This window comes from Solea solea, chromosome 3 (genome assembly GCF_958295425.1).
Source record: "Solea solea chromosome 3, fSolSol10.1, whole genome shotgun sequence".
NCBI lineage: Eukaryota > Metazoa > Chordata > Actinopteri > Pleuronectiformes > Soleidae > Solea > Solea solea.
This window is the reverse complement of record NC_081136.1, coordinates 14,438,579-14,458,671: the sequence shown is the minus strand read 5'-3', so window position 1 is coordinate 14,458,671 and position 20,093 is coordinate 14,438,579. Positions and strand designations below refer to the sequence as shown.

At 40.0% G+C, this 20,093-nt stretch overlaps 1 protein-coding gene across 3 annotated transcripts in view; it reads right to left on the bottom strand.

Moving 5' to 3' along the window:
* The window catches only part of LOC131456555 (RNA-binding protein with multiple splicing-like), a 36,144-nt gene continuing 16,051 nt past the window's right edge, over positions 1 to 20,093 (bottom strand). Inside the window, exons 4-9 of one of the 3 annotated variants that reach the window (XM_058624981.1) lie at positions 18,236 to 18,298; positions 15,199 to 15,349; positions 13,087 to 13,214; positions 10,384 to 10,447; positions 3,353 to 3,472; positions 1 to 2,802 (exon numbers count right to left, since the gene is read on the bottom strand). In XM_058624981.1, coding sequence (XP_058480964.1) covers positions 10,385 to 10,447; positions 13,087 to 13,214; positions 15,199 to 15,349; positions 18,236 to 18,298 — 405 coding nt within the window. In that variant the 3' untranslated portion in view covers positions 1 to 2,802; positions 3,353 to 3,472; position 10,384. Of the gene's footprint in view, positions 2,803 to 3,352; positions 3,473 to 10,377; positions 10,448 to 13,086; positions 13,215 to 15,198; positions 15,350 to 18,235; positions 18,299 to 20,093 lie in introns of all 3 variants that reach the window. The other 2 variants (XM_058624980.1, XM_058624982.1) reach the window with 2 other exon arrangements.

Genomic DNA, 20,093 nt, shown 5'->3' with positions numbered 1-20,093 from the left:
GATGATGTCAATTTTTAATGACCGATTGCCTGAAATGTCTTCATTTAACATTTTCATAAAAAAATTCTCATTTTGATCACTTTTTTTTTGGTTTCAAACAAACACACCTCTGCAATTCACTGAAATACAGTTTCTCCTTATGAGGCTAAAGTACATAAATATCAACAGTACTGTATGCATTAAGGAAAAGAAAATAACACACACATGCCGTGAACATGCACAGAACACACAGGTATTCACACAATATACTGAAACAAGGAAGGAGTATTTTTCATTGACAAAAAGAGGGATCATATTAATTTACGGGAACTTCGGTACCGTACTGCTGACAAAACACTAAAATATCCATTCGTTCAAAGCATGTTTTTCTATGGATTTCACAGTGAAGATAAAACAGTATTCATATTTCAACATACAGTATGTTCCAATCAGGAGGCTGCAAACACAAAATGAAGCTCTAGGGGGAAAAAAACTACCAAAATGAATATACAATTAAACTTACAATAATACTTACAATTAATTATATGATGGGCATTGTCTATGAAATTCGAAAACATAATACCCATAAAAACATACACACACGCACACCTTATAAATACTTATAAATTTGGTGCCACACTTGGCTTAAAAAGGTCTGTAAAAGCAAAAACTGCTTCAAATCAGTCAAAAATGATGTGCGTGCATATCATCATCATCATCATCATTATAATTGTTATTATTATTATCATCATTATCATTAATAATAATTACAAACACTGAGTATATGATTCAACTAGTCTGATTGTACACATCTGGGCTAAATATGAAGAGGAAAGATTATTGTTTTATTGTTATTTGACTGTCACATTCCTGAAAATATGTGACTTGGCCTTATCATGAAAAGATGAAAAGATGTTTGTTTTTATACACGACATGAATGAGAATTTTGGCGTCAAAGTGTCACAGAAACATCATCACTCGATGATATGTCATACAGTAGAGACGTTATTGCAGGCCCAGAATACACAAGATTATAAAAGTTATGTTTTTTTCTTCTCACAGATTCCAATCTTTTGTATGCAAATTCTGACTTAACAAAAGAAGGTTGAATCACATTGGCTTCCTAAAAATAGACGAGAGAGACAAAATGCTTAAAGTGAACATCCCTTCAGATTCAGATTGGCTCTTTGGAGTGACACCAAAGGAGACATGCAGCAAAAAATAATGTCTCACTTCATAAGGAATCAGATTGAGGACTACAAAGCAGTCAGAAATGGAATAACTCCACTAGCCTAGATAGCTCTCCAGTGTAAAAAAAATGCCTTTGGTCTTTTATTCCTCTGTGCTGTGCTGCCGTCCTGCTGCTAGACAATGAAGAGGCATATTCCTAATTATAGCAGAACTCAAGTCTGCCATGTATTGCGGTCTCTGAGGTCAATCTACCTTGATCACTGTGGGCTAATTTCTGTCGATGACAGCCCATGAGCACATCTAAATACCTACAAAACTGAAAAACTACGAGCTGGATCAGACTGCTCAGGTGAAGCACATTGGTACAGACACCACACAAAGACACACACGGGCAAATCTAAATCCACACAGTATGTAGAACAGACAGGAGCGGGACTGCTCGGGAGAGCAGGATGACTAGCCATTTTATAATGACACACACAAAAGGAAGGGCAAAAAAAAAAAAAGGTTTGTCACGCACAACATTAATCAATCAAACAGAACCATTTCAAACATCTGGATTACAAAAATACCTTTTTGTATTTCTTTAAAATATCTAAAAATGTACAGCATTATTTTTTTTTTCGTTTTTTTTTGCAAAGTCATGCTTCAACATGTAATTAATAATCATAATAACAATAATATGAATGATATACAGAATAGTAATAATTATAGTAATATAATAACATTATCAAGCAGTGCTTTGGCCACACGTCCACACATATGGCCCTTGCCAATTGAGAGAATGAAACGTACATGCACTCCTTTGGCATGGTTGTCTTTACAGATGCATATAGTATATAATGCAAAGCAAAACACCTGCTAACGTTGGGCTACGTCCAAGTAGCATCTTTAAACCAATCTCAACCTAGATGATCTCAACCTGTTTAACTTAACCTTTCACACATCTGTAAATGCATGGAACGTCTGTCTACCTGTCTGTTAATCATGTAACTGTAACTGGTGTTTGGATAAAAATGCAACAGAAATATCATTAAATGAGCCACTTCTGCACCGTCCTCATACAGCAGAAATTAGGAATGAGGAACAGCTGAGGCAAAAACCTTTTCCAAGTGACGAGGTGAAACCGTTGAGGCTGATGCAGTGTGTGCTCTTCATTAAATGGGTCACATGATAAGCGCACCAGGGAAAAATGCATCGTAACCTAACGAGGGAGCAAACATGAGCACCTGCGCCATCATTTCCAAGGCCTCCGTTTCCGCCCGACTAAAACGCAACCCCAGAGTTGACAAACAAAAACAGGGCCAGCAATGTTTCCAAAACTCCTGAGTGGACTGGACGGCAGGTGTTAAATGCATGTGATGGCAAAACTAAAAGGTATTAGTGTGGATGTAGCCTTAAGAAATGCAATGCAGTCTGTCAACTGCTTAACAAGGGGTGTGTGTGTGCATGCCTGCTACCTTTCATGGCGCTGTGAGAGGAGGTGGAGCCAAAGCACTGCCAGTAAATCTCGAGTATGTAACAGTATAAAAAAAAAAAGAGTTGGAGGGATTTTGGGGACGGTGGTGGGGGGCTCGATGTGTGATGGAGGCTGGGGTCTAGTATGTCCTGAGGCCCAGAGGCTGCTGCTGTCTGAGGGAGAGAGGGAGAGAGAGAGAGAGAGAAAGAGAAAGGGGATACAAAGAAAAGGGTGAGGGTTGTCATGGCCACCGCACACAAACTCTGTGCACTAATGAAAACACAAGGGATCAAGCAGACCTGGTGCAAAACATGAGCACGTTTAGACGCCCCATAATGACATGTGGGGCGTGTGCAGACAGAAGATAGATATTGTAAGGTAGATACATGTAAAGATAACATATAGATAAAGATAACAAAATGTGTCTCGTTTTCCTCTGAATTTGTCACACTTGTCTCTTGTGTTGCCGAGGACACACACACACCTGATTTGACAACAATTCTGGGTTTGCTTTCAAAACGTTCAGTGAAACATACTCTGATGAAAAGTTGACAAGATGTCAGTATGGCTTGGTGTGGTTGTGTCCCAATAAATAATGAAACAAATATTTCACAGCGTTTTCCTACAAAACCACACATTCACGTCAGCCATGTGGCAGAGTGAGCCGAGTTGTACATCTTTGGGCTGTGCCCGCTGACATCATCTAGCCCTGAAAGCTCTTACCGGCGGTACGCTGCTCCAGGAGCTGGAGTCGGGTCAGTCCTCCTGGTTTCTAATTGGACATGAGAAACAATTGGCAACGCCTGTCACAGCCGGCCACGGCCACCATCACACATCAGGAACCTGAGGACGCACAGGAGACAGAGTTTGAGACGGAGTGGTAAAGATGTTGACTCAGATTTAAGGCTGATAAGAGATTGATTTTATTACTGTACACACAGTCATTTTTTGATTCATTTATGACAAGCCTTCATTGTCTGATCGCCGTTTACTGTCTTAAGTCTCACTAGCAAGGCAGGTTTCGAAAATGTGAGTTGTAGTTGAGAGACAACATGTGCGAGTCAGTGCGACCATTTTGTTTCCCACCACAACTGTAGCAAGCTTCTGGCTAATCTTAACAGTATGTAAATGCAAATAGATTTAAAAGCTGAGAAGAAGATGCATTTTGGTCAATGTGTTCCACCTCTATTGCTCTCCACGTGGGTTGCTGGGAACCAAAACCTGCTTAAATGTGACTGGAAACAGACACCGGAAATCTTCCAGTCACCAAATCTTCTCCCTCCACTACAAGCTCCTCCGTTGATTTAGGATTGCACTAAAAACAACGTTCAAAATCAATGTAGCATCCGGTCAAAATATCCCGACTTTTCCAAAGGTCCCACTCTTTTTGCAGACAAGACCAGGGTCCTATCTAAATAAATGTAAAGGGTCATTATGTAACTCTGTATATATTAAATGGTTAGTTTTACTCTCATATATTAAATGAGCAAACACAGATATGCTATATCAGGGTCTAAAAACACCATTTCCCAAAATGCAATTTGATAGCATCCTTTATTATAGACGCTCTCTGTTCGTTGAACACCTACGCTTTTACAACTCTCACACCACCAGGCTTTCAGTCAAAGCCCACGCTGAGATTACTTGCAGTCAGTGATGTCTTCACAGATATTTTCACGGACTCATATCTCCTCCATATGCCACACAGCTGGTTTCTCAGGATGTGAAGAACTCCATTTTACTTCCAAACTCAATTTCACACGTGGAATTAGCAGCATGTCATTTTTTAAAGGGACAATTTCACCAAATATATTCGGACCTCAAAGTCCAGCTGAGACAAACAGGATGTCAGTGTCAGACTAATAACCATATCTCCCACGATAGTCCACCCCGCCCCCCCCCCATGTCCTCCCACCACCAGCAGACCGAAGAGAGAGGTCAACCCTCCGACCCTCACATCCACCCACAGATGTATCATCAGAAATAGACTTCTCTTGGGGGCCGTGGTAAATAGGGTTCAGGGGAGAGGAACTCTTTGGAACAATAAACAATTAATAAACCAAACATGACCTTGTGAGAAGAGAAATGAGAGACACTGTTGCAGGCAAGGAAGGAAGTCAAGCTGGGAACTGTTCATCGTCCAGAGTTTTTGTTTTGTTTTTTGAAGAAGTACGGCTGGCCTAGCTAATGCCCTGTTGCGCGTTCAGTCAAGGGTGAAGGAATCGATGCGTTATTGAGCTGCATGGCTAAGCTAATGCGACACATACTTCCAGACCGTACGATTTGCTCGAGCTGAGACACCGAGGTTACAGACTGGGTTGATCATTGAACATGTCTGTGTAGATTAGGAAAAGGTTTAGTGATTCATGGGCTTAATGTGTTACATCCAATAACTCAGCCCTGGTGCGTGATGTGAGAGAGGTAAACACGGAGTGTTTGAGAATGTGGGAGGTGACGGAGCTTCTCATGAATGTGTGCAGTGTTTTTTGTTTTATCGCAGAGAGACTTCATGTAGCAAACATTCCTCCCCTTGTTATCAGTGATCATTGATTTTGTGCTTAAAATGAAGAGGAGAAAAGAAGACTTGTTCAAATGTGTCGCCAACACTTGGGTGTACAATAAAAGGTGTATTGTAAGTCATTAGCCCTCCCTACCAACTTTAACTGTCAATATTTTACAAAAAGTGGTGTAGCAGAGATATAACTAACCCATTTTCCCTTATTGCCAGATATTTATCAACAGCAATTAGGTAAGGACACAAAAGAAAGAGTAAATGTGTTATAGACCTGTAATTGTCACTGAAACAAGGAACAGTGAATCAAGAACTGTGAAATGTCCCTTTAAAGGTAGGCAGTAGAGGCAGGATCGCTAGAAAAATTGTTCATTGTCAAGTCTGATGTTGTTAAATATGAATTCTAGGGCTGTATCTCTCTATTCATGAAACAGAACCATAGCACTCTTTGTAATAATTTCATAAATATATTCATAAATAAGTTAGAAATTATACATATTTTTAACTAATGGCTTTTAACTAATAGTTTTGTGGACATGCTGAAAACCTGCACAAATCAAATCAAGCTGCAGTTCAACTGCATCACCATGTGTGGATACTGTAAAGTGTTCAGAAAAAGACAATGTTCATGTTGACGTTCGACACTGTAGGCACTGTAGCAGAGTTGATTTTTTTTAGTCAAGGTACTGAGAGTCAGTGTGGTCCTTTTAGACCCTCTACCTGTGCAGCGCAGCCATGAAAAAGAGCCCCCGTCTGAAGCCCCTTTAATCCGGAGAAAAGCCTTTAGGCCATGGCTGTGTTTCTCACATAGCAGTGATAGCTGCTGGTGCAGGGTGGTGATGAGTGCAGCTGCTGACATGTATCTAGCTCCAGAAACCCACTGCAAGGACGAGGCCACAGTGCATCTATGCCGTACGCCTATGATTGTGTGTGTGTGTGTGTGTGTATATGTATAGTGCGTGTTATGCATCAGTAGTGGGTGAGAGAATAAAGTCCCACTTCCTTATTAGAAGGGGCCCCAGCTGGTCCTCAGACCTCCTGTGGGAGTTAGTCCAATATTGCACAGGAACCATTGGTTTTGTCGGGCGATTGGCCAAAAAGGTCCTCAGGGCAGGCAGTCAGAATACACACACGCACACACACACACACAATTGACTCTCACAGACTCTCTCTCACACACACTACACCCCCCTCCCCCCACCACCATGTCTTGTCAGATGGAAAATCCGGATTACCTTTCCCTCCAGTTCACTAGGCATTAATGTCCACTATTAGGTTGTCTTTGGAAGCAACGCTGGACCAGAGTCTGAATGTCAAATGTAATTCAGCTCCACAAACATGCAGATGAATGACTGGCTTAAGCCCCCGCGGGTATTACAACAACAAAAGCTTACACTACAGTACGCTCTAAAGAAAAAGTCACTCAAAAGGCAGCCAACCTCTTTTATGAAGTAGCACGACTGAAAATACAGTTGTCTAAATGGTGGTTCTTGTGACAGGCAGGATGCCAGGTGATTAGGACAAGTCATTACCAGCCATGACTAAAGACTCCTGACAACACCTCCCCCACCCCCCAAAAAAAAGTCTACATATTCTTACAATGAGTGGTCCCTATCCGTCAGATGCCAAGACAACCACTAACCAACCACAAGCCTCTAGAATTCCCATTGCTGTCACTAATAGCCTTTGGTGTGAGCAACAGTTCACAAATGCTGGCTTTCTGTGAGCTCACCATCTTTCGCAGATGGCGGTGCAATCAGCAGACCGCTTCTCGCTGCAATCTCAGTTCAAGTTTATTCTTGTAGTCTGGCTGCTAAAATTGTTTCACGAGCGATTTGGTTCTTGTTTGCATTGCACAAATAAGTAACACCCTCGTCACAGCTGAGCTCAAATCAAGTAGCTGTGTTTCTAACCTGTAACATGACAGACGAGCCGACTCACACAAGATCTGCAATGTTTGCAAATACACATTGTGGAGATAATGTGTATGTCTAACTGTTCATATGTGACACATGTAAACATCACAATGTGATTAAAATGGTGATATGTAAAATCTAAAATGCTTTAGCCTCCACATCATATTTTATTAATGCAAATAAACGTACAGTATATAAAGTGTCTGGCACATATTCAATATTTATATCACTATATCTATGAAGGGAGATATACAGTGAACCATAAACTATACTAATAGCAAACCCTTGTACACAGACATTTACAGAGCTTTCTCTTGTGGAATAAAAAATAAATGTTCCTTAAGGACTGGTTCACCCAGCTTTTTTTATCCTACATACATGATGTTGCTGCCATCTTCTGCTTATTTACCTAATTTGGAAGCTGTTATTAAGACATATAACAAATCGTATGAGTATGTTTCCTTGGCATATGTCTACGTTTCTACTTGAAGAAGGCACATTTATTGTCCACCAGCTGTTCCACTCCTTAATGATGGCACTGTTGCATTTTTCTGTGTGCTTTACTGTGTCTTCTGTCTTTACATTTATTCCATCTACCTTTCATTGCTTTTCACAAAAAACATTCCAAAATGGAGTATTAGTCATAGTTGTAGGTTTAGAGGAATATGTTTGGCTATTTAGATTTTTTTTTTTTTGCCATGTTAAAACATTCAGAGGATGAAACTATTTTCACAGGGGCATCATCTTTAGGAAAGTGTGGGAAAATGTTCACAGTGAGGTTTTGAGGTTTTCCACAGTAATGGAGGGACTGTTTTAATGAAACGATGACTGCAGAAGTCAGATTATTATTATCAGGCTTGCCATTTGGGCATGTAGCATTACATTACATAAACTATATAATCAAAGTATGTGTTGCATATATGTGTGTATACAGTTTATCTGCTGCACTAGCCTGTAATTATCACAATATTCTTGCCGGAGGTCTCAACTTCACTTCACCCTCCCGGATGTGGGGATGATGTTGTTCAATTGCGGGGCTAATATCCACTGGGGCAGCCTGGCTGACCAAATGACTTCCTTCTGGTTTGATAGAGTAGTAATTATTTCCTCCAAGCCCCTCCCTTCCTCTTAGGACACCCCCCCCCCCCCCGAAAATAGAGACAAAATCCCCACAACATCAAATTAATCCAACAGCTTTTTCTCATGCAGTATGCTCAAATGTCTGGAAATAGATGCAGGGTTAGATAGAGACGGCAAAGGACTAGCATCAATCAACAGCTTGATGAATGTGAGCTTCCATGCCACTGCCACCTCCCACCTACTCTCTGCCGACTCCCTAAGGGGTCAGGAGAACATGTCTCTTCCTGTCCCAAGACGTTGAAGGGAGGCTGCTGGTGACAGCGAGACTGGCGCCGTGCGCTCAAACACACACGCATGGAGGCACTCAAAACAGAGACACAGACTAGCAGGGGATTTGTTGTGCTTTGTGGTTTTGTTTTTTGTGGTACAACAATGTTCAGTTGGTCTGAACCACAGAGTTGGACCCACGCATGTGCTGTGTAGTTCGGCGAGTAGTTACGGTGAACTCACAGACTTATCGAAGCATTTATTAGACACCAACTGCTTTGTGGACGCACTGCAGCGCCACTAAAATCATTTCATCTGTAATTTATTTAAAACAGAGCCCCACGTTAATCAATTTTTAATAAAGATTAATTAAAGTGGCCCTTCCCAGGTACCTCAGCAGTTCATGGTGCATATTCCACATTTACGACCTTAAAGAGCATCACATTCGCCGTCTCTTTCCATACCGCCTTCTTTATAATCCTCCACTGTGTACTTAGTTATAATACAGAAAAGGAAAAAAACCTCTCTAAAATTAAAACATGTATTTCATTGTGCCAGGGTTTGACAAAATGACAAACACACCCCAATATCTGCTGCAATGTACCAACACAAATAGAGGACAATATTATGTGTTTATTGTGGTGCAATAAAAAAAAATTCCCTCATATAAAATAACAATAAATACACAACATATTTCTAGTAGGCAGATATGAGGACCTAGTAACATCTTACCCTGACCCAAAATAACTCAATATGAGCAATAAAATGATTTGGAATATTACACTCAGATCAGTAAGACTAATTCTGATTATTCGTGTGATTATAGAAAGTTGATCAGTTAGTGTGACTAGTCATGACCATATTTAAAACATACAAAAGTGAACATTGTTTCTTCTCCAATGGTCTAGTCTCTACCTAATTTGTGGTGCATCCATTACCACAATTAACAGCAAGTATTTGGTTAGTGGACTGTATGACCGTTTGCAAAATTCCTTGAATGCATTTCATATTCATGCACTGGATTGTGTTGGGGGGTTTTTTTGGACAGGAAAATTGCACTATTACAAGATTGCAGGTTTCGCACAGACAACACAAACATAAATTGTGAACTGCAGTTAAGTTAGTTTGAAGAAAGCAGACACCACTAGATCTGAACGAGTCAATGTGTTGAATATCTGCCTTGAAACCAACATCTACATATACCATGGGAGTGGGGGGGATTTGGAGATCAGATAATCCCCACTGACTGTCAATTTATATGTATGGTGTGACAGAGGTTGCTCAAATTTGCCAAGGCATCATACACCTAGTACTTGAGTAAAGCTACTCTGATAGGTGCTATTTAATAGCAGTACTATAAGTCACTTCATTTTATCATATCACCTCATATTTGCTGAGCTCTACCATTCTGTTTCATTAAAACATCGGCATTGGCACTCGTTTTACATTCTGTTTGACTCGCTGCCTTTGATGTGTGATCAAGCATCACTTCAATGGGAAAAGTCGAGCCTCAGTACCCTGTGACCTGAGAGAGGAAAATAATGGAGCTCCCCCTTTAAATTGCCTCTTTTATCTCTTATGATGCTGCTGCAGTTTAATTGACTGGCTGGATTTAACATGTCCACATTGACTTCTCACAGGCTAACTTGTTTTGTGTTATTGAACAGTATGTACTCACTGGCAGCTGAAATGTGACTAATTAGATGATTTGTTTTCGGTTGTTGGCAAAATGGAGCCTTTACATGTGAGATCTGAGGGCATAAAGAGGCCACTTGCTTTGACGCAACCACCACGTGCATGGAGTAACTTCATGCGAGATTCTCGACATGTTTAGGAATACATCTGCGCCTGTTTCAACAAAGTGTCATAACATTTACTGAAGTATTTTCACAACGCACCGCAATATACATTTCTATGTCATCACAGGGGAGGAAGCTTAGTGTGTGTGTTCATGTGTTTAAGTTGTTACTCACACATACTTCAGCAGAACTGCCTGGACTTCCATCCCTGAGGAGTTCCATCTGCAGGTGGGAGCCAGCGAATCTAATCAAACAAAAACACGTGCATTAACACATGTGCACATCCATACAAGGTTTGACAGGGCATCATACAATATACTGTATATGTTATCATACAAACTTTAATGTGATGTGAAATATTCCCAACAGTTTTTTCTCTGCATATGACTGTCTTTCATCCCGTAATTTGAATAAAAACACATATCTGCCCAGATGATAGGAATTGGTCAGTAACGGTAAAAATGATGGATCTAATATTGGACAGATAAAAATGTAACATCCGATACAATCAAAAGATCATGAGTCATGTTTGGGCTCTTTATTTCTTCTTTTTGTTCCACAGTTGGAGAATTAGGCATTGTTAACAGCTTCATAGTTCATAAATGTCGCTAATATCGCTAGATACTCGAGTTTGTGATATACTTATTGTCCCATCCCTAATTTTTACATCTTCACTTTGCTGTCCAGGCTGAGAACGTTAATGCCACTCTATTCAAGAATAGGTTAAATACAAAGCTATCTATCAACAAGTTAGCTTAGCATGTCTGGGTCTGTCCAAATTTTGACCAATCACCAAAATCTCTGACATTTTATCATAACCACATTTTAGTTCCTTGGTTTACTCTGTACAAAAACTACATATCAAATTTTACTCTCTTTAAGCTAAGCTAGGCTAAGCTAAAATAAATAAATAAGCAGCTTCCAGATGTAGCTAATAGTAGCTAGTGGTATTGGGGAGAAAGGAAATTGGTCCAACTGTTGCATTGTTCGTCTACCTCAATGGTTCTCAAACTGTGGTACACGTACTTGGATGAAAATACTGTTCTACTGTATATACCACGGTATGTGATCAGAGTGGAGCTGAGGAATTTTGACCGTAGTGCGTAGAAAATGAAAAAAAAAAAATAATAATTTGAGTCACCTTAATCTAATTTCACTATCTCAGTATTTGACGTATATGTGAGGAAGAGGAGGATGATGAGCAAATGCCTTATTAACCTTATCAGGAATAAATCTGTCTCCTGTGTGAAGTCTGTAACCGACTTTGCTCGGCCTGTTTACACCACCTGTATTTTAACGTTGGCGATAATGCGTTACTTTGACCGCTCAATATTTTCTCAGGTATACAAAGTTTTAGAACCACTGCTCTACCTTATATTAGCAATTTTAACAAGTTGACATGCTGTTTGCTCCACATCTTCACAGCTTTTACTAATCATCCAAAATGACTGTACTCTCGCTGGAAATGATGCCAGCAGTTGGATGAGCCAGAGAGCTGAGCTCATCTTAGCATCACTTTGATGTGATCACTTTAGTGTGAGGGCTTTACTTGTTTATATGCACATTTCATATCTTCTATCAGCATATAGTCAAGGTCAGAAGAGAATGAGTGATGTTAACATTGACCACAATCACTATTGAAATCACAAGGCCACATTTTCTTTGTGTCAGCATGTGTGTGTTCATAGCCAATGCACGTAGAAAAAAAACAGCTAGGCAGATTCACTCATTTAAAATTCTTATATCATCTAAGATTCAGCTTTACTGTGTTTGCTAGGGGCCTCCATACTTAAATAACCATATACAGAACATGGAAATATACTCTGTATACACTCTAACAGAGAAACTACAACATTTAAATACTTCAAACTACTGAGAAATCAATGCAAACAATTGCAAAAGAAGAAAAAAAAAAGAAATTGAATATCTAATACTGAGATCTAATCAGGGTCAGCCAGTACCAAACATTCATGAGAAGAATTTCATGGGATCAATATGGAATTATTATGTGAACTCACACTGGAGCTAGGCAGCTTAAAAGACCATCATTTGGATCAAGTTTGGTGGAAAAGGAATGTTTTAATTAATGAAGCAGGTGATGATCAAATGATGACGCAAACCTTTTCAAAAGAACCAAAGCTTTCGGTAATGTGCGTGACTGTGTGTGACTGTGTGTGTGTGTGAGAGAGTAATTGAGTTGATTAAAGTGACATGTCATGAGCATTTATTGATTCATTTAAACCCTAAGCTGTGTTTTTTTGGTAATCTTCCACTCAAGAAGGTGCTTTAACTTTATTGCCATAAAATTATATTAATACTTAGAGTAAATTGATTATATGGTTAGTCTTCAAATAATTTGTTGCAAACTGGCAATTCCAACCTTGAATATGATGTACAATTTTGTTTAGTTTAATTAATGGGAAATAACTATTCAGTAAATTTCCCAGCATTCTTAGCAACAGTATCTACACCTTGAATAAATATTTATATTAATACAATCAGCAATTTCACCATCAATAAACAAAATTATGTTGTGTCAGACAGCACATTTATTTCTTGACTACTATTTTGGAAATGGTAGTCTGAAGCCATGGTGTCATTTTTGTTATTCTACTCAGTAGTTTGTACTAAGATAAGCCCTGCAGGATTTATTATTGACTTCCAAAACTGTGCTTTGCAGCAAATAACTTCTTTGTAACTTTAAAAAAAAAGAGAGGATGATTCGGGGTGTACTTCAAGGTGCACACACCCATAGAGCAGACCAATGACCTCGGGGCTGGCAGCTGTGTGTAAAGTGTGCTCAGGAGGAGGTGAAGGGGCAGTAGTAGTGGTGGTGGTGGTGGTGGTGATGGTAAGGGAGGAAAGGGTGGGTCTGCAGGTTACCTGAGCATGGAGTGAGGAAGGGTAGGTGAAAGCGGGTTGGAGGGCCTGCGACAGCTCCGCCGGGTAGAGTGGGTATGATGCCCACACATCTGGGCTGCTGGGATATAGAGCAGGCACTGTGAGCTCATCTGTGGAAAGAAGAAGAGGAGGAGTGGAGTGAGGTGAGTGGCCAGTGGATGGTTGGGTGGACAGGTGGAGGTGGAGGCTGTGGTGGTGGTCAAAGAGGTGCACTACAGTTGAGTATCAATTATCTAAAGCAGTTTCCTCTCATTTCTTTTCTCTTAATCGTTTGACAGTTGCATCATAGCTCACTAATGTTCACTGCCACACTAGATTTCTTCACTTTTGGAATGTAGCAATGTAAATGCTGTGTTTTTATTGGTAATACTTTCAATTAGAGCACAGTAAGGCTATGCTAAATGTATGTTAACAACTGTGTTCTGGCAATACCATCTTATGCCTATAGTAAGCACTTGGTAATAACAATGGAAAATGTATGCGGGACATAATTGAGGATGAATTTCAACTTAATAGAAAAGTAATTATCAATTTTAAAACAATTGTCATAAAAAGATATCACACTTTTTGTTAGCCTGTTAATTTCCATTAACAGGCTATTAACTGGATATTACTTTGGAAATAATTGTATTATTACTGTCAAATGTTCTCCTTATTACTACACTTTGCCACTGTAAGCTGGAACTTGCATTAGAAATAAAATGGGATCACAAAAACATTACATCCACATTACAAATGTATTAATGTACTGTCACTGTAAAGTGTTACCATTTTATTTAGTGTTACAAAAAGCTATAAATTGCATCAACATGTGTGTATGTGTTTCACACTAGATCCAGAAGCAACAAGCATTAGGGACGAGGAAAAATACTGATGACAGTATACCACCATCTTGATATATAATGTGATTTGATGGCGCAAAATATCAATATTTTAATTTCTAACATTTACACATAAAAATCCAGCAACTCCTAGAATGTACTTGAATGGACTATATATTTAATAGTAATAACTTTTTGAAACAGGTTTTCCATTATAAAATGTAATTTAGTGCAGGGAGTTTTGATGCTAAAATGGCTACATTTACCACTGTGCACAAACTTTAAAAGCATAGCAACAGCAGCTACGAAATCAGTAAATCATATTCTCATGATCTCACTAGAGACGTCTCATATCAGGAGAAAATGAGAGGAAACCACCTCAGATGCGATGATTTACTCACCGAGTCGAGTGTAACGTGACGGTGGGGGGGAAAGAGCATAGTGCATGAGTGAAGAGATAGGTGATAGTGCAGAGTGGTACAGAGTGGGTGAAGACTTGGAACGGCCACTCACTGGAGAAACATCAGATAACTGTATAATTTGAGGAGCTTTGCTTTCTGTGTATCCTGGTAAATGTTTATCAAAGCAAGATCGGAAAAAAAAGGGCTGATTTAAACATCTCTTATCAGGAAATGACAGCAATTTCATCTCCCTGTGATTACGTCATGGTTTCATTAATCGTTTCCTTCCATTTTCCACTCGAGCCTCAAGTACACACCCTCTCTCTGGCACTAACTACAACCAAAAACACACATACACATCCAAGATAAGAGCAGTTTGGTAATTCAGGAAGAATGCACAACCACAGCTGGCCTGACATCAACTGTCAATCACTAATTCTTGCTGAATCCTTAACCCCTTGGAAAAACATTTGACTTAATGTGATAGAAGGACAGAGCTGCATTAGCAATGTCTGATTCAAGCAAGAGTGAACATATACTGTTTATTTAACCCATTATACCCATCATAAAGTGCACAAACTCTGATCATCTCTGGTAAGAGATTATACAGAAATGTGTCCTTTACATGAACGCACGGAATGACCATGTTTCACTTCAGAACAAACACCATTAAAAGACAAAACAATTCTTCCTTTTTCTAGAGATTAGAAGCCAAGCTGACATGCTAGTACTCCTCTAATGATATACAACACAAGATCCTAAAAGGAAGCAGCTGCCCAGTTACCTCAAACAAGAAAAGCTAATGGCCAAAGGAAGCAGCAGCAGCACAGATGAGCTGAAAAGTGAGACGAGCTCAGGGACAGAGGACTCACATGGGTCTCTGCTGATGAACTGTGGCCCAGGGCTCTGCTGAGACGGAGGAGGGTTGGGAGTGCCGACCAGCTTGTTCTTGGCCATCTTGGTGTTGGCCTTGGCAAACTCCAGCCGCAGGGTCTGGGGGATTTCCGGATCAAACCTGACCCCCTGAGTTTAACCAGAAAAGATGAATCAGCTTATTATGCACTCTTACATTAAAGCAGTCACCACAAAATGACACACATACAGATTTAAGGTCTTAAACAAGATTACATTCCAACTCTAAAAATGATGCTTAAATAATAACAATTTTATTAAAATAGCACATTTCAGATAAAAAGAAAAAAAGAAAACGAGAAAGCTGAAACAAATATAAAGTCAATGACAATAAAACACAATATATGCAGTAAAAATATGCAATAAAGGGGATACTGGCATAAAACGATGAATAATCATGAGAATGAACTCTTAAACTTTTAAAGATGTAAAAGAATAAAGATCTAGAATAAATATGGTAATTCATATAAAGTGAATGATACCAAAATGAGTGCAATAACTATTACAAAATATGTTAAATCACAAAAATACATTCAAATGATGAGTAAAAGTGGCATTAAATGAACGTCTGCTTATAAAAGATGGCTTCCGTATTTCAACACAGAAATGTGGAATATCTCTGGTTATTTAAGAAAGTACAGCTTCATGTTAATAACCATGAAGAGCATGTGAAGTACACCACACTAATTTTGCATGAGGCCTCGTCCTGGATCAATGTGGAAACTCTTAATAATCACTTTCCAGCATTTTTCTGTTGTCTTATTCACACGGACTAAACTTGCAAACATTAAGAACATATCTGCCCTTGTCTCTGCAGACAAGATGTTTACAGAGCTCTTAGATGGTGCTTGATTTCCAGGAAGTCCACGCCTCTGGAGGCGTTTTTGTTTATTGAGATTCGGGTTTGCCTCTAATGATGTTACACATTAGGGCGGTCATACTTTGCTGTAGCAACCGTACCTGAAACAAGTTAGTGATTTTATTGTCCGCTGACGTTGTGATAATAAGATAGATCTTTGACAGATTTGCTGTTTGAGGCTTTAAGGTAGTGATGAGGAAGACTAATTTAGAGTTAGTTATCAAGCACATGTTATTTTGCAATCTCTGCCTTGTTGTGTGGTGTTTAAATGTCCGATAGCACCCGTCTGGAATAGTCACTCAGTATATTTTTCATCTTTCACAATTTCCCAATTATTTCCCTGCCAATGTCTTGGCAGCTACTTGGACTCTAAAGCTCGCTGTCAATGGCTCACGGTGGATTACAGTATTATTCAGGTGATGATGGATGACACCTATGGCTAAAATAAATAGATAAATCACAGCCTGATGACACAATCCTGGCCAGTGCGTGATGTAATTTATACCGTGGGCAGACACCCATGTAATGTAATATCATGACAACAAATGAGCATCACTGCTTAGGGTGAGCCAAATATTTCTGATGAATTCTTCGGACGCTGATGTTAAAAGCCTTCCAGATTGTTTCTCTCTCTGATCTACATCAAAATACCTCCACATGTGCACAAGTCCAACTCGGTTTTTTTCTCAATTACTTTTCGCCGAAGGAAAAACAAGAAATGTGACTTTAACAAAGGTCTTCTTCATCCAAACGAAAAAAAAAACACAAAGCTGCTACTTGTTTGCTTTCCTTGAAAACAACATACACGGAAGAATTTCAGCAGCGATTCTAAACACTGCTTCATTAACCTTGTTTGATTTCAGAGCTAAATACGAACCAGCAGAAAAACAAACGCAAAGGTCAGATCAAATGGAGGAGAAGTTCTCTGCAGCAGAGGAGTGAGAAGATGTGGGGATGGGATTCTCCACTCGTCCCTGCAGGCTCCGGCAAAGCTGAGCCGAAACAAGCGAGGGATGACTCTTCTCATGAAGGAGAGGGAATTAAGTAGGATTGGCTTGGCTCAGTGCACTCATAGCTTCTGCCAGTCCAGGCTGTGAGGGTATAATAAGGTGCATGAATATAATGAGGCCTGAGTGCACTGTGAATGTTTTTTTTGCTTCTTAACACCTCCTTTAGACTTGGTAAAGATTACGATTGTTGTGCTGGTGCTATAGCGAGAATGGAGTCATATTTGTCCATAGTTTACAGGAAGTTTAAGAGAACTAATAAAGCCAGGAAACAAATGGCCCTCGTCAGAGAGTTTCTCTTGTTTCCATAATTCAGCATGTAGATAGATGTTTGCAAACTCTGGCTTATCTCCATATGACCCCCGGGATGTAGCTTTCCCCCGAAAAACAAGAGCACTGTTCAACTCTCAGCACCACCGAGTGGTTCTATGGAAACAATCTGACTATTGTTGTCTCCTAATAAGATGATAATTTTTGTCCTTTTTTCAACTCTCTACTCCGCGTTTGATATCTCCACATCTGAGGGTTGACAGATTCTGCTCACAGTGTCACAGCTTCTTCTTCTACTTTTTTTCTTTTAGGAGGATCATAAAACTGTCCTCTTTCCGTTTCAACAAGATCTTAAGATGCAAAGTAGAAAAGGTGGTGTGTATATATATAGAAAATAAAGTGGTGTAAAAGCTGGTGTTCATTACAGTCTATCCGTCTGCGCTTTGTTCAGTCGAGCTGAATAAACAATGCGAGGACGAGTCACAGTTTTATACTTAAACCTGCTTCATCGAGGCTTTCTACCGAGCTTCATTCTGAAACAAGTGAGATTAAAATTAAACCCTAGATCAATATGTTCTTGAAGACGAGCTAATTTCCTCCTGACCTTGAAGGATCAATGGCAAAGCTTCAGGAAAAATGCTTCATTTAGTCTTCAGACATACAGAATATGTATCCATAAAATGCTTCTATTTGCTTTTACTTTGGCGACTATAAAGCCAAATTTTCTGGGTTTCCCCAATATTACTGTGTATGCATTTGCACAGAAGGGAGGACGATCCTTTTTCCAAGTCATCACAAGATATACAAGCGCTGAGCTGGTGCCGGTGCTGGAGCAGAGCGCGGCGGGGGCATGACACTTACGTTCAAGGCATTCTTAGCAGCCTCTGCCTCTGATCGACTGTCAAAGCTGACAAAGCCCACTGGCTGGGGAGACAAGAGGAGAGAACAAAAGAGAGAGAAACACGGTTAAAGGCAGAAAACTGAGTCTGCATTTCTGTCAGAGTGGCATAGACATGTTCTTTTTAAAATACATTTTTCATTTCTCCTCATATCCAAACCCCCTCCTCCTCTGCCTCTCCCCCTCTCTCTCTCTCTCTTTCCATCTTTCTTACTGTGTTTACAAAACCTTGGTGAGATAGAGAGAAGGAGGCTGGATGCTTACTTTGTACAAGGAGAGTTCATCCTTCAGCTCCCCTATGCCCAAATACGGGCAAAGTGAGAGCCCGAAAGTGCATGTGAGAGGCAGAGAGGGGGAAAGCTGAAAAAGGAGAAGACACAGAGAGAGAAAGGAAGAAAATGGAGGGGAGGGGTCATGAGAATTTGAATTTAGAGGTTAAAGGTGAGGGGAAAAAAAGAAAAGTGAGGTGAGAGGTATACATTCTGAGAAACCATGCAGTGTGTTCTTGTTCACATCCACTCCGGCGCTGCTTGCTTTGTATTCAGGTGGCAAAAAGAGACAAGGATGTCTGTTTGGTTGTCAGATTTCTAACAGATGCCGCAGATGTGAACAAAGACTAGACATTTTTTGCAGGGGTTTGAGTGCGAGGATGGGGATGATGAGGAGAGAATGAAATCTCTAAACATGTTGCTCCCATGAGGCTGCACTGCTGTGTGATCTGGAAGAGCAGTCTAGGGTTATGGGAATTTTGAACAAGTAATGTGAAGAGGAGGAGGAGGGGGAAGAAAAAAAAGAAGAAACACACACCACACACAAAAAAAAGAAAGTCGGACTAAGTGAAGACGTCAGGCGGAGGAAGAATAACAGGAATATAAATAGAAAGGGCCTGAGATCTGGCTCTTGCTATATAAGGAGATGGCAGTGTGTTCTCTAACTGGAGAGGGAGATCGATTGATTTACACCGCCATTGTCACTGCCATTAGCTCCGAGGAGAGATACTCAAACAAAGCCAGAGGAATGTTGTCCAGCACTTTGTGCAAGAGCCAACTGAGTGGGAGCATCAGCTGACGTTTGTCATGCAGAAGATGGTAATTATGAAACTAAGGGGAGAGGTGGACTCCAGTGAGTGAGAGGCTAAAGTGCATGAAAAAGTCACTGATTGTCTCACTTATTTATTAAACAGGTAGAACCAGCAGAGCAAATCCTGCCAAAACCAATTATTCTACTTCACAACGTTTAGCAACAGCAGGTTATGTGAAGGTCAATGATGCCTTCACTCCCAACTACACCTGCAGTGATTGGTCTAATATTTATCGACATATTACAGCTACAGTGTGTACAATTTGGCATTTTTTGAAATAAATGAAACACAATCAAACCTGACCGAGGGAGTGTTTGCTTCTTATACAACAGCAAAGCAGGAGTGTGCAGGAGCGGCTGCCTTTATCCCGTCAAACTGTTACACAACCAGGTTTCTCGAAACTTTTGGTGGGTCATAGATGAATCACTTCCTGTGTGCAGTGCAGGAATATTGAGAGTTGTGTGGAGCTGACAGGTCTAATCGCCGTTTTGGGAACTCATTAAACAATAATTTGAATCCAAGAGACATTTGTTTAAATTTAAAAGTTCTGCATTACATGAGGATGAAGAGCAATATTGTAATTTAACTCCTTAGAGGGAAATTTAACCTGCGTGACTTCTGTTCAGGGGCGCCGCACAGAGCTGGTGTCATTTAGAGCCAATTCATAATTAGAGCAGGGATTTCTTTTATTAGACCAACAACGAGGTGAAACTGAAACTAAGTCTTTACAGCGCTTTTCA